General features: G+C 40.2%; 1 protein-coding gene across 7 annotated transcripts in view; it reads left to right on the top strand.

The window, feature by feature from the left end:
* gdpd5b (glycerophosphodiester phosphodiesterase domain containing 5b) overlaps nt 1-14,699 on the top strand; it is a 79,320-nt gene that overhangs the window by 33,201 nt on the left and 31,420 nt on the right. For all 7 annotated transcript variants that reach the window (XR_009827417.1, XR_009827416.1, XR_009827419.1 and 4 more), the window contains exon 3: nt 13,067-13,170. Coding sequence is in view for 2 of the 7 variants with exons in the window: in XM_062060010.1 (XP_061915994.1) it covers nt 13,067-13,170 (104 nt within the window). In the remaining 5 variants the exon portion in view is untranslated. The remainder of the gene's footprint in view (nt 1-13,066; nt 13,171-14,699) is intronic.

Genomic DNA, 14,699 nt, shown 5'->3' on the forward strand with positions numbered 1-14,699 from the left:
GCAGCTCCCGCCATCAGTGTGTGAATGTGTGTGTGAATGAGTGAATGCGGAAATAGTGTCAAAGCGCTTTGAGTACCTTGAAGTAGGGCTGGGCGATATGGCCTTTTTTTAATATCTGGATATTTTTAGGCCATGTCACGATACACGATATATATCTCGATATTTTGCCTTAGCCTTGAATGAACACTTGATGCGTATATTCACAGCAGTATGATGATTCTATGTGTCTACATTAAAACATTCTTGTTCATACTGCATTAATATATGCTCATTTTAAACTTTCATGCAGAGAGGGAAATCACAACTAAGTCAATTGACCAAAACTGTATTTATTAGACAGTTATTAAGCAGTGGCACAAACATTCATGTAATTTCAAAGCAGAAACTGTGAGATTGTTAGAGACATTTTAAAACAAGCTATGGGGTTCAATCCCCACCTTCTACCATCCTAGTCACGTCCGTTGTGTCCTTGGGCAAGACACTTCAACCTTGCTCCTGATGGCTGCTGGTTAGCGCCTTGCATGGCAGCTCCCGCCATCAGTGTGTGAATGTGTGTGTGAATGGGTAAATGTGGAAATACTGTCAAAGCGCTTTGAGTACCTTGAAGGTAGAAAAGCGCTATACAAGTATAACCCATTTATCATTATTATCATTTATGAGTGTACTTTTGTGCATGATGTCACTAAGATGACTTATCAAAACAACACTAAATTAAAGTGCACTTTTTGTACAGAACTCCACTACAATAGTTTAAAACAAATAAAGTGCACTTTCGTGCATGATGTCACACAAGATATTTCAATAACTGTCAAATAAAAATGTGCTGCATAATAGGAAATCAAATAGTGTATGTCCTTCACTATGTGGTAGGTTCCTGTGGACGTTATCTCCTTCTGTTGTTGACTATTTTTTTCATACGCTGTTGATGTGGAAATAGTTGCTTCGGCATTTTGTTGGTGTGGCACCGAACTGAGATGTTGACATGCGGAATAAGCACTCTTCATTCTCTAGCAGGTGACTTTTCAAATGATGCTACATATTAGCAGTAATGCTACTTTTTGTAGCAACACTTTTGCCCCACACTTGACAAATTACGGTTGTCTGTTCGACATATTCCCGCTTGAAGCCAAACCACTGCCAGACGATGGACCCCCTGCTGTTTTTCTTGGGAATTAATTCTTCCTTCATTTGTTACCAGATTCGCACCTTCTTTCTCTCGTATTACCACTTGCACCACAGCTAACGTTACCCATGCCGCTACCTCTTTGCTCCGCGAATACGTATGTGACGTATGTAAGAAGGTGCGCTTGTTTTATGTCTCTGTGAGAAGGAGAGACAACAAAGAGTGAGAAGAGCCTGTAGTGTAATGCCCGCAGCTAAAAGCAACTGCGTGAGAACGTATACTCGAATATCACGATATAGTCATTTTCTATATCGCACAGAGACAAACCCGCGATATATTGATATATCGCCCAGCCCTACCTTGAAGGTAGAAAAGCGCTATACAAGTATAACTAATTTACCATACACTTTGGCCTGCAGCGTAAACATAGTCATTGTTTTTCATAGTCAACTTTCCCATTGTACTCATCCTCACAACTGATTCATTTATTTCATTACCTTTTTGAATATCTTATGGTGTTTTTATTTTTTAATGGTTATTTAATCGTTCATAAATAGAATGCAAATATGATGTTGTTGTTGAAATGTAAATAACCTTTATAATTATTTATTGTTTACCTTCCTCATTGTTATTAGTTGTTGTTGACTTTGAATGAGACCGTAATGCTCCATGCTCTGCGATATTTATCTTCTCAAGGTTTTTAATTTTTACAGTACTGAGCGATCAACATACTGTACTGTTTATATTTATTAATGTTGGGGCTTGACACAGTACTTGATGAGTGGCTGATGACAGCTCCTAAAAACAAAATGTAAAAAAGAGTAACAGTATAAAATATGTCACAGTGGTAAAACCAGACACACAAATATAGTATTTCACCGTAAAAAGTGTAGTTGGCTGCATTCTTCCCAAAACTCAGGGACTTTTGGTAATTACTTTTGGCGCAAAAATGTCCTTTCTGCCTTTAGTGAAAGACCTTCATCTTGGAAAGGTTTGTGTGCTATTCAAATACTCGACCAGTGCCCCCAACATCCATTTAAAATCAACATAAACCTTTCAAATAAACCTTTATTGGTATGAAATGCAGCGGTTAATGCTGCTATAGGCTTCTTTTTTCACATCACGTGCCAGGATAAATATCACTCTGGACAAGGCATTTACCCTGACCTTTTCCTGTGGCTCTTTTTTTTGTAGACACAGGTTGTGTTGCTGCAACAAGACAAGTGCACGCACACGCTCAAATGCACTTCAACATTCGATTGGATAATTTATTAATGCCAACATGCGTCCTGTGGATGAGTAGAAACCTACAACACATGCACAGACGCAGACTGTCACTCATCACATTAGTCAGATCCTCATGAAAAAACATTACTTCCCCACAGATAGAAAAGGTGTTTCTCAATCATACGCAGAGCTTCACAAAACAAAGCATAAAGCTATTGATTCGTGCTCTCCTGTTTACGGGAAACTGGACACCACGTTGCTGTGTTTCCTGTTTGCAAGTGGTAGTCTTCTCCAGGCCAGCAGATAACATAGTGCCGAGTCAGCATTATTTCTTTGAGGAGCTCATCCTTTTTGTTTTGACTATTAACATTGGACATGCAAACTCCACGGGGGATGCTACAGTCTATCTCAGCTACAATCGGGCGGAAGGCGGGGTACACCCTGGACAAGTCGCCACCTTATCGCAGGGCCAACACGGATAGACAGACAACATTCACACTCACATTCACACACTAGGGCCAATTTAGTGTTGCCAATAAGCGGTAGAAAATGGATGGATGGATGGATATTAACATTGGACTGCTAAAGCGGCAACATTCTGTCCAATGAATACTGTATTTTAGATTTAAGGCTACAAGTACAATCCATCCCAGGATGCTGGCTGGTGGACAGGGTTTTTTTGTTTGTTTGTTTTAATGAGATTAAGCACACTTTTTAATTTTGATTAATCACCGAAAATGTGTTGCTTGCATAATTTCAATGAACTTTCAATCAGTCAATCAATCAATGTTTATTTATATAGCCCTAAATCACAAGTGTCTCAAAGGGCTGTACAAGCCACAACGACATCCTCGGTACAGAGCCCACATACGGGCAAGGAAAACTCACCCCAGTGGGACGTCAATGTGAATGACTATGAGAAACCTTGGAGAGGACCGCATATGTGGGTAACCCCCCCCCAGGGGAGACCGAAAGCAATGGATGTCGAGTGGGTCTGACATAATATTGTGAAAGTCCAACACATCAGCGAAAGTCCAGTCCATAGTGGGGCCAGCAGGAACCATCCCGAGCGGAGACGGGTCAGCAGCGTAGAGATGTCCCCATCCGATGGACAGGCTAGCGGTCCACCCCGGGTTGGGAGCAGAGTAGAAAAGAAAAGAAAAGAAACGGCAGATCAACTGGTCTAAAAAGGGAGTCTATTTAAAGGCTAGAGTATACAAATGAGTTTTAAGATGAGACTTAAATGCTTCTACTGAGGTAGCATCTCTAACTTTTAACGGGAGGGCATTCCATAGTATTGGAGCCCGAATAGAAAACGCTCTATAGCCCGCAGACTTTTTTTGGGCTCTGAGAATCACTAATAAGCCGGAGTTCTTTGAACGCAGATTTCTTGCCGGGACATATGGTACAATACAATCGGCAAGATAGGCAGGAGCTTGACCGTGTAGTATTTTATACGTAAGTAGTAAAACCTTAAAGTCGCATCTTAGGTGCACAGGAAGCCAGTGCAAGTGAGCCGGTATAGGCGTAATATGATCAAACTTTCTTGTTTTTGTCAAAAGTCTAGCAGCCGCATTTTGTACCATCTGTAATCTTTTAATGCTAGACATAGGGAGGCCCGAAAATAAAACGTTACAGTAATCGAGACGAGATGTAACAAACGCATGGATAATGATCTCAGCATCGCTTGTGGACAAAATGGAACGAATTTTAGCGATATTACGGAGATGAAAGAAGGCCGTTTTAGTAACACTCTTAATGTGTGACTCAAACGAGAGAGTTGGGTCGAAGATAATACCCAGATTCTTTACCGAGTCGCCTTGTTTAATTGTTTGGTTGTCAAATGTTAAGGTGGTATTATTAAATAGATGTCGGTGTTGAGCAGGACCGATAATCAGCATTTCCGTTTTCTTAGCGTTGAGTTGCAAAAAGTTAGCGGACATCCATTGTTTAATTTCATTAAGACACGCCTCCAGCTGACTACAATCCGGCGTTGTTGGTCAGCTTTAGGGGCATGTAGAGTTGAGTGTCATCAGCATAACAGTGAAAGCTAACACCGTATTTGCGTATGATGTCACCTAGCGGCAGCATGTAAATACTAAAGAGTGCAGGGCCAAGAACCGAACCCTGGGGAACTCCGCACGTCACCTTAACATAGTCCGAGGTCACATTGTTATGGGAGACACACTGCATCCTGTCAGTCAGATAAGAGTTAAACCAAGACAAGGCTAAGTCTGACATCCCAATACGCGTTTTGATACGCTCTAATAAAATATTATGATCAACAGTATCAAAAGCGGCGCTAAGATCAAGAAGCAGCAACATAGATGATGCATCAGAATCCATCGTCAGCAATAGATCATTAGTCATTTTTGCGAGGGCTGTCTCCGTAGAAAGATTTGCCCTGAAACCGGATTGAAAAGGTTCACAGAGATTGTTAGACGCTAAGTGTTCATTTAGCTGCTGTGCAACAATTTTTTCGAGGATTTTCGAGATAAACGGAAGGTGGGACACCTGCCTGTAGTTTACCATGAGGTCAGGATCGAGGTTAGGTCTTTTGAGTAGAGGATGAATAACCGCTTTTTTGAATGCTAGTGGAACAGTGCCAGAGGAAAGTGATAAGTTTATAATATTTAACACTGATGGACCTAATAATACAAAAAGCTCCTTGATAAGTTTCCCAGGAATTGGGTCAAGTAAACATGTTGTTTGTTTTGTCCCATTTACACATTTTAACAATTCCTCCAATGTTATTTCATCAAAGAGAGAGAGACTATTTTGGAGGGAAGTGTCCGTCGTATATATAGTCGTATCTGTGTTAATAGAACCCAGTTGTAGCTGAGATGCATTGTCTTTAATCTCTTTTCTAATGACTTGAATTTTCTTATTAAAGAAATTCATAAAGTCATCTGCTGAGTGGGTGGAGCTACTGGGAGGAGTCCCTTGTTGGGTTAGCGATGCTACTGTACTAAACAAAAATTTAGGATCATTTTTGTTGAGGTGGATGAGATTTGAGTAATATTTAGCTTTAGCTGAGGTAAGCATGCGTTTATAAGTTATTAAACTATCACTCCATGCTTGATGGAAAACCTCAAGTTTAGTCGCACGCCATTTGCGTTCCAGCTTTCTACATGATAATTTCAGGGCTTTAGTTTCTTCTGTAAACCATGGGGTACGCCTTTTAGGGGCCCTTTTTAGCTTTAGCGGTGCTACACTATCAATGGTGTCGCGTAGGGCGTCGTTAAAGTTGTTAGTGAGGTTATCAATAGAGCCCGCATAATTTGGGAATGGTGCCATTACCGAAGGCAGTAGGTCAGTAAGAGTCGTCGTTGTGGCAGCATTAATGTTGCGGCTGCTATAGTAGTTATTATTATTATTATTAGTTTGTTGACAATGAGTCAGAACTTTAAATTTTATAAGGTAATGATCGGACATTACTTTAGTGTACGGGAGTATCGTAACTTTAGAGGTGGTGACACCCCTGACAAGCACTAGATCTATCGTATTACCGTTGCGATGCGTGGGTTGATTTATTATTTGTGTAAGACCACAGCTATCAATTATGGTCTGGAGCGCCACGCATGGAGGGTCCGATTGGGTATTCATATGGATATTAAAGTCCTCCATTATGATTATATTGTCGGCGTGCGTCACTAGATCAGCAACAAACTCTGAGAATTCACTGATGAAGTCCGAATAGGGCCCAGGGGGGCGGCAGTTAACAGCCAGGTGGAGAGGCAGCGAGGTGACCAACCTCATAGTGAGCACCTCAAACGAGTTATATTTATTATTTAGGTTAGATGTAGAATTATAGTTTTCATTGTATATAAGTGCGACACCCCTCCCCTTTTAAGAGGATGGGCAACATGTGCATTGGTATAGTTAGGAGGAGATGCCTCATTTAGCGCAAAAAAATCGTCTGGTTTGAGCCAGGTCTCGGCGAGACCAACGACGTCAAGTTTGTTGTCTCTAATGACCTCATTAACTAATAACGTTTTGGAAGATAATGATCTTATGTTTAAAAAGCCCATATTATAGGTAGTGGGCTGTTTTGAGGATTGTTTGTTGAAATTATCTGAAGTAGCAATATTAATAATGTTGCGTTTATTATGCGTAGTGCACTTTAAATAGTTTCGACCATATCTAGGAATTGATACGACGGGAATTTTCAGATTGTTTGCTTGATGCTGCGATAAACTGAACGCATCATAGTTAGCCACCTCAGTACAATGTATGTCTGCCTCTGACACCGTCACAAAAGAAAAAACATTATGTGAGTTGTGTTTTATTCTAAGAGAATTGCTATGTGTGCAGGGATTATCCAGCCTGGCGCCGGCTAGTTCTAGTTTAAATGACTTCTTACCCGGGCACTCCACGCTTCTTTGGTTAGCTTTTCCCTTTGTTGTTAGCCCCGCTCGGCATCCCCGCTTCTGCTTCCGCTCACACCGCTTACGTCGCCTCCATTGGCGGTCCCCGCTAGTACTTGACTCCGCTGCTACAAAGGCCGCTCGATGTAGCCCGCGAAGTATTCCCATGCTAGCGAGGAGGTCCACCGTACATGCATCTTTCAGTCTATAACGACCCGATCCATCCACATCCAGAATTGTCTGTTGGTCGTATGTGATCACAGAGTGTTCACGCTTTGAGCCAGCCATGAAATTGACAGAAATGACGGGTGTTTTTTGCCAAATCGCTCTACACTCCCAAGAGCGTCTTCAAGCTGCTGCATTTCAATGCGCCGCCATGTTGCCAACTTTAAAAAAAACAAAAAACAATTTTTATTGCATTTGTGTGTGAACATTACTTAAATGTTTTACTGAAAACTTGGTATATTTGTTTTATCTAAAGAGCTGTCTGGGTTTATTTTGAAGCGAAATTTGACACCGTGCACACTAGTCGGAGTATTTTCACTCATCTTTGCACTGGCATTTAAAAAATATTTAAATACAGGCCATTTTTTTTAAAATACAGACCGCATATAAAAATGGGACCCATAACCTCCCTGCTTGGCACTCAGCAACAAAGGGTTGGAGTTGGGGGTTAAATCACCAAAATGATTCCTGGGCGCGGCGCCGCTGCTGCCCACTGCTCCCCAAGGGGATGGGACAAATGCAGAGGACAAATTTCACCACATCTAGTGTGTGTGTGACAATCATTGGTACTTTAATCTTTAATCTTAATAGTAACCCCTGCTGCCTTTCAGGTAATTATCTACAATTAAGGTCAAATGCATGTGCACTCAAAATAAATTGCGTAATCAATCTGCATTTCTACATAATTATTGTGATAGACATAATAGATAAAAATACTGCAATGTAATACATATAAGACATAAGTACATGAGTATGAATGTGTTTGTAACCTTTTATACTTTAATTCTATGGTTATCCCTTTGCAAGCACTGATAATATTCAAAACATTTTTACTTCTTTGAAGTTTTGCCAACTCTTTTCGTGTATTTTTACACATGATTTTGATAGAATTTGGAATTGTGGTCTAAATTTAGCTGAGGTTAAACAAGCATGTAAATTCTAATGAGGGGACTAGCAGTATATTAGTCTAATGTAAGCATCCTCATATATTGTAGGCGAGTGTAAGGTGTTAAAACAGAGCCCACTAAACAAAGACGCAGAAATCTAGAAGGTGTATCTGTTACACGTAACTGGACCTGAATGAATCGCAGGAGCGTGAGAACTGGGAATCTGATGCTGGAACAGCATTCACAACTCACATTATTCTGCTTCTTGCATTTTTTCCCAGCTTTTTGTCCTGCAGAAAAGTACATTTGACTGACTGCATCTGTTTCGGTATGCACGTGTTTGTGCATCTTTGTGTGTTTACGGTGCATTGTGGGTGTCGGACCAACGTCAAACACACCGTGCAAACTGATCAGGCCGCTCAGTAATAATTGAAAGTATTTCCATGTAGCCCAGTCTTCAACGCTGACTCACACAAAGGCTTCAGAAATGAAAGCAACAATTTGCTGGTGTCATTTTCCGCTGATCTTGTGTTCATTTGATGACACCAGAACCTTGGCCTTTAATGCCACTGGCTTCTGTTGTTTTCTTCTCTCATAGTTGACTTTGTCATTCCTCATCCATCAGAGATTATGACAAGGTTATTATTATTACTATTAGGTACTTCCGACGGTTAGTGTTACCGTTTTAAATAAAAATTATTGTGAAACTGTGATTGATACCACTTTGATAAACTCGCAGACCTGTGGTACTGCTCATTTACTGGAGAATCATGCTAGCGCTAACTCATTAGCTAACCTAAATGTTAACACCCATTAGGAAATGACATACCCCAATCTAAAGTTGTATATAAACACATTACTGTCTGATCAACTAAACTGTTCACTTGTGTACAATGAACCTACAGACTGCGCTATCTCTGATCAGAGTGATCGATATATACTGTACTTGAAGGAATTTGACAACACGAAGTGAACTCGCGTGATATCACATAAAACGGAAGTGATGCACCTAATTCCCGTCTTCTATTTATTATTTAAAAAATCACTCTTTAACCTTTACAAATGAAAACGGAAGAAAAACATTATGGCTCTTAAGAATCCAGAACAATATTTAATAGTTCTTCTGCCAATGAAAGTATATTGTATGGAAGCTTGTTGCGGCACAAAAAAAAATAAAAGAAGGGACGGCGTGGCGAAGTTGGTAGAGTGGCCGTGCCAGCAATCGGAGGGTTCCTGGTTCGATTCCCACCTTCTACCAACCTAGTCACGTCCGTTGTGTCCTTGAGCAAGACACTTCACCCTTGCTCCTGATGGCTGCTGGTTAGCGCCTTGCATGGCAGCTCTCGCCATCAGTGTGTGAATGTGTGTGTGAATGGGTGAATGTGGAAATACTGTCAAAGCGCTTTGAGTACCTTGAAGGTAGAAAAGCGCTATACAAGTATAACCCATTTATCATTTATTTATAAGTTTTGAGTTAAAATTTACATAATATTTTGTGTCAATTTATGTTTATTTAAAAAAATAAAATCTGGTTCAAAGATTTCAGTGTGCGTATAAGTATTTTTTCACATCACTACGTCCCTGAGTACTATTAATCACTATTAAAACCCACCATTCATATGGAGAATAATAGATAAGATTAAATTGTTCTTTGCATATGCACACAATGTCAGTCTCCTCCCGGTGCTGTTAAGTACACTGTGGTATGTATGCCCTGTGTGAAATTCCAGGGAGTTATCTGGATACGCACAGGAATGCGACAAGGTTCGGAGAGGTTAATTCCAGTGAAGATTGAGGGTGACGAGAAGACATTTGCCTTTGAGTTAAAGCTCACTAAATGAAATCCTGTTTTTTCATGTTAAAGTTTGCTGCTTTCCAATTTAGACCTTGACATTTTTGGTTCTTTTCTCTTTTGGCTAATACCGTTAGCATCTAATAAAGGTTTGCATGTATTGCATGTAGAGGATTGTGTTTCTTAGGTGAGCAAAATCAGAAGCACAATACATTTAGCATGTCCTTCTTCATGTATATGCAAAATATATGCGTCCACAATACTGGGAGGAAAATATGCAAATATAATAATTTAGCACTTGTAATGTGATTCATCAAGACAAACTGTTCTGGCGCCGCTGTTTTGCACCTATATTTTGCACGTCTATAATTTTTGTGCAACCTGCCGCAGTTTATAATACATTTCCTTTTTGAAAAAACATTTTGCAATATGTATTTTCTTGCATCACAACACCACAACTTCTTCTAGAGGCCACCGTCACTGTGTTAGCAATAGGTTCTGTTGTCTCGATTGCACACAGTACAGCTTAGAAAGGGTGGTACATTATATTTAAATTTGCACTTATCAGTTGTACACACAGTCTTTGGTGAGAGCACCTGCATTTTTTATAGTTTGCACATGCTATATTAGTGTGTGAATATGAGTGTGAATGTTGTCTGTATCTGTGTTGGTCCTGCGACAAGGTGGCGACTTGTCCAGGGTCTATCAATCAAAGTTTATTTATATAGATCTTAATCACAAGTGCTGCACAAGCCACAACGACATTCTCGGCTCAGATCCCACATCAGATCCCCCCCCGCGCGACCGGTGCAATGGATGTTAAGTGGATCTAGTTAATAATGTGAGAGTTCAGTCCATACTGGGGCCAGGGGGGAATCATCTTGAATGGAGACAAGTCAGCAGCGCAGAGACATCCCCAACTGACGAGCAGAGGAGTGGTCCACCCCGGGTTCCGACTTTGAACAGCTAGCGCGTCATCAGTGGTCACCTGATAACCTCTCCACGCAGGAGAGGGGGGCAGAGCAGAAAAGAAAAGAGACGGCAGATCAAATGGTCTAAAAAGGGGGTCTATTTAAAGGCTAGAGTATACAAATGAGTTTTAAGATGAGACTTAAATGCTTCTATCGACATCGGACATTACTTTAGTGTACGAGAGTATCATAACTTTGGAGGTGGTGACACCCCAGACAAGGACTTAATCTATTGTATTAATGTTGCGATGCGTGGGTTCATTTATTATTTGTGTAAGACCACAGCTATCAATTATAGTCTGGAGCGCCACGCACTGAGGGTCTAGCTATGTTCCTCTTTGTAATCTGTGACCGTCTCATCCTAGTGTCGTTGGAGCCAACGTGTACAACTATCCCTGCCTTCCGCCCGAATGCAGCTGTAATAGGCCCGTAGCCAACCCTGCGACCTTGAGAGGGACAATTGGTAGAAAATGGATGGATGGATTTAGCGTTTGTTATTTGGATCTTAGTACTTCAGACCCATAATGTGGTGATATTGTCCAGTTTGTTTGTGTGTGTGTCTGCGGTTAGTTCAGAGTCATACGGAAAGTTAGTCTAAAAACCTGTCTGTGAGCACCAAAAATGAGAAAAATCTATAATTTCAACAGTTTTATGACTTCATGAAGTAAAAATCTGCTTCATCATGGACATGATATTACCTCTGACCTGTGGAAGCTGTAAGTTGGATCTAATTGTTTTCTTTTAGACTAATGTAGCATCAATACAATTTGAGTGCTAGTGTTGCTAACGTTTGTGTTCTCTGTCCCACTCCTTAATGTTACGCTGTTGTATGTGATATATGGTAGTTATTACATTGAACAAGTCCAGCGTTGCAGTGTACAGTGGAACCTCGATTTATGAACATTCCTTAAACAAGGTTCGTAAATCGAAATTGCTTCCAGCCTGGACAAAAGTCCATATTTTAGTTAGTTTGTACACTTTGAACACAATATAAAGTACTGTAGTACAGTACTTTATATCAAATGAACATAACAAAGGGGTGGTGGATCAACTATCTCCTTCATTTAAAAAAAAAAAGCCTGAACAACATGTTGAACATGCCTCCTCTATGCAGCCGCCCTGCCGACACGCGCACACACTAACCCTGTGGTGCACTCATACTTTGAACTTACAAAACTTCTTAACTTTAAAAGCCACGTCGCTTCAATGATTAGGAATAAAAAATAACAACTTTTATCAATCAGTGAATTATCATGGCGTGCAGCGGAAGAGAAGGGGGAAGAAGCGGTGTCGACAACGCTGTGGATACACTTCCTGAATTTTTCAAAATCGCTTGTCTATTGCTTTCTTTGGACTCGTATTGAGCTACAAAAACTAGGAAAATGCTGTAAAAAGGCTCAAACACATTGGAAAAAGCATTGCGCACGGTAACTACTGCCCTGTTGATCTGAGAGCAATCAGCCAGCCCACAGTGGCTATGCTGCCGGGCACAAAATGGCTGCACTGCGAGGCACACATGCATGCATGAAATGTTTGCACACAAAAGCATATTTTTTTACGATCTGTGGTACGTAAATTGAAAAGTTTGTATAAAGAGGGACTGGCAAATTTAGGTTTCACTGGAGACAGTATGTAAAAAAACACTAATTTAGTAGCAACAAACTGTCAGAGACAAAGGTGGAAAAGCACAACATTAGCATGAAAGCTACAGACACACAAAACATCAAGTTTATTATTCCGGCATCGAGACAACATTTTGGCCCACATTTGTACAATTGTGAAATTGTTTTTATAATGTCTTCCCGACTAATTCCATGTATTTATTAATAAGCCAAGGACCTCTATGCGCATGTCGCTGTTAGCTCGATACGCAGTGATTGTAATGTTCCGATACATTTATATTGCCGCTATGTCGCTCTATGCCACAGGGTCGAATAAATGCCAGCCGTGCAGAATGCTAATGTGATGTCAAGGTGGGGCGGGAGGGGCAAGCCTTGTCTCCTCTTCAGTTTGTGCAGCAAACAGGAAAAGAGAGTTTCAATCCAATTTTACAAAAATACATGTCTGTCTCATCACTTGAAAAGTAAAAGTATGCATGTTGACTTCTAATGGCTATGGATTAACATGTATTGGGTATACAGCAATTAATAAGGATTCAGACACTCCTTATCAAAAAATAAAGGTAATATTTGACTGGCGTCAAAGTGTGTGAAAAAGGAAGAGAGTAATTAGCTGCACGGGAAGGTTTAATAAGCAAAGCGAATAAGGGAATACTTATTCAAAAAAGGTCAGGAGCCAGATTGACCCCAATGTTCCAAACATTGGCTACCTTTTGGAGAAAGTTCCCTTCTAATGAGCTCTGGTAAGATAAAGCTGTACTCTTGTTAAGTACTTTGAACATATTAAAAAAGTAATTTCTTGGAGCACGAGTCAAGAGATTCTTCAGTTGGCCTGTGTTTTGTGTGTGTCCACAGTGGGAGCTGCTGTGGTCCCTCATCCTTCTCTTCACCTTCTGTGCACTGCTGGTCTGGTTTTACTTCTGGTTGGAAGCTCGCAATGACTACAGTGAGTTCAACTGGTGAGTAAAGTCACTGTGTTATTTGCAATGGCTTTAAAATAATGTAATCCTCGTCTTCTCTTTATTCACAATGCTTCTCTTCCTTTCTAAATCTCCTCCTCCACAATGTCACCTTTTCCCTCTTTTCATCCACTGCTGCCTCTCCTGCTATCGTTTTCCCACCGGACCTTTCCTTTTCCCTCCCCCTTTTTTTTCCTCTTACCCTTCAGTTACCCTCTCACATGTTTGCTTTTTCGGTGTCACCCTCTTCTCTCTCTACAAAGAAACACGTCTGCTCGTACCAGCAGATGCACCCTTGTTTTATTCGGGGGGGCAGCATGCCATTCCTTTTTTCAAGAGGAAATGTCAAGTAGGCCTGCCTTTGAGATGATAACAGTAAGAGGAATTTATCAGCAGGGATTGTCCCTTTCTATCTGTAGTGTAAATGCATCAGCAGGTGGATCCCTTTATCAGCCTGACATTGCAATTAGTATGTGTCAAGTAGAAAGGACATGCAGTAGAACCTACCAGAATAGAAATGGAAATATTATGTTCCAGTGTCAAACTCTATACATTAGAGTTGGCAATTTACACAATATTCCAATATAAATGATATAAATTTGGCCGTTGATATAGCTTTTATTACTATTGTAATATTGTGATAATGCATGTCGGTGACACATTCTAGCTGTGTTCTACAAATCTGAGAGTGATAAGCAAACAAAGGCATCCTCCACACAATGAAGCAAGACAGTGGCAAATGTCCCTAAACAGCTTCTGATTCACTAATCGTCACCTCCGTTGTGGCAAATAAATTGTGTTTATGACAAGTTTTATTATCACTGGAGGACTAAGGGACAAGGAATAGCTAAACATGCTATAATACACACCGTAGGAAGAAACAAGAAGCCAGGCTAACGCTAAAACTAGAACTCTTGCATGTAAACCGAGGTGGGCTGATCAATACTATATACTTGGTATAGTTACTGTTGATATCTGTATCAGTATATTATCAAAACTATAATATAATAACTTTAATGCTAATTAGACTGATATTGTTTTATTATTATGATTATTCATTTATTATTTAATTTTTTAAATTTTTGGAACTGTTTACAAACGCAAGAAATAAGAGCCAATAGTAGTATTTGCTTTTGTTTAGTTATTTTGCAATATTGACTTCAATATACATTTTCTATGTAATAAAAAGGAATAACTTAAACAGTACCGCATTTTCACAGCTATAGAGCACACCGGTGTTTTAGCCGCAGCCACCAAATTTCAGAATAAATAAATATCTTTACGTATATTAGCCACACCAGACTATAAGCCGCAAATATAAACAGTTAAGAAATATTTTGTAAAAGATTTTGTTTATTTACATATCTTAATTGTTTCCAAACGGTGCCTGTCACACGGCAGTATAACAGCTGATCAAACAAAACAGAAGTCATTGTCATGGACCCACTAGCTGCGGAAGCTACCATAGCTCTCCAATCAGCTAAACAAACTCAGTAACTCCACGGTGACATTTTGGTAAATTTATGAAA

The sequence above is a fragment of the Entelurus aequoreus genome, linkage group LG10, assembly GCF_033978785.1.
Source record: "Entelurus aequoreus isolate RoL-2023_Sb linkage group LG10, RoL_Eaeq_v1.1, whole genome shotgun sequence".
In the NCBI taxonomy this organism is placed as follows: domain Eukaryota; kingdom Metazoa; phylum Chordata; class Actinopteri; order Syngnathiformes; family Syngnathidae; genus Entelurus; species Entelurus aequoreus.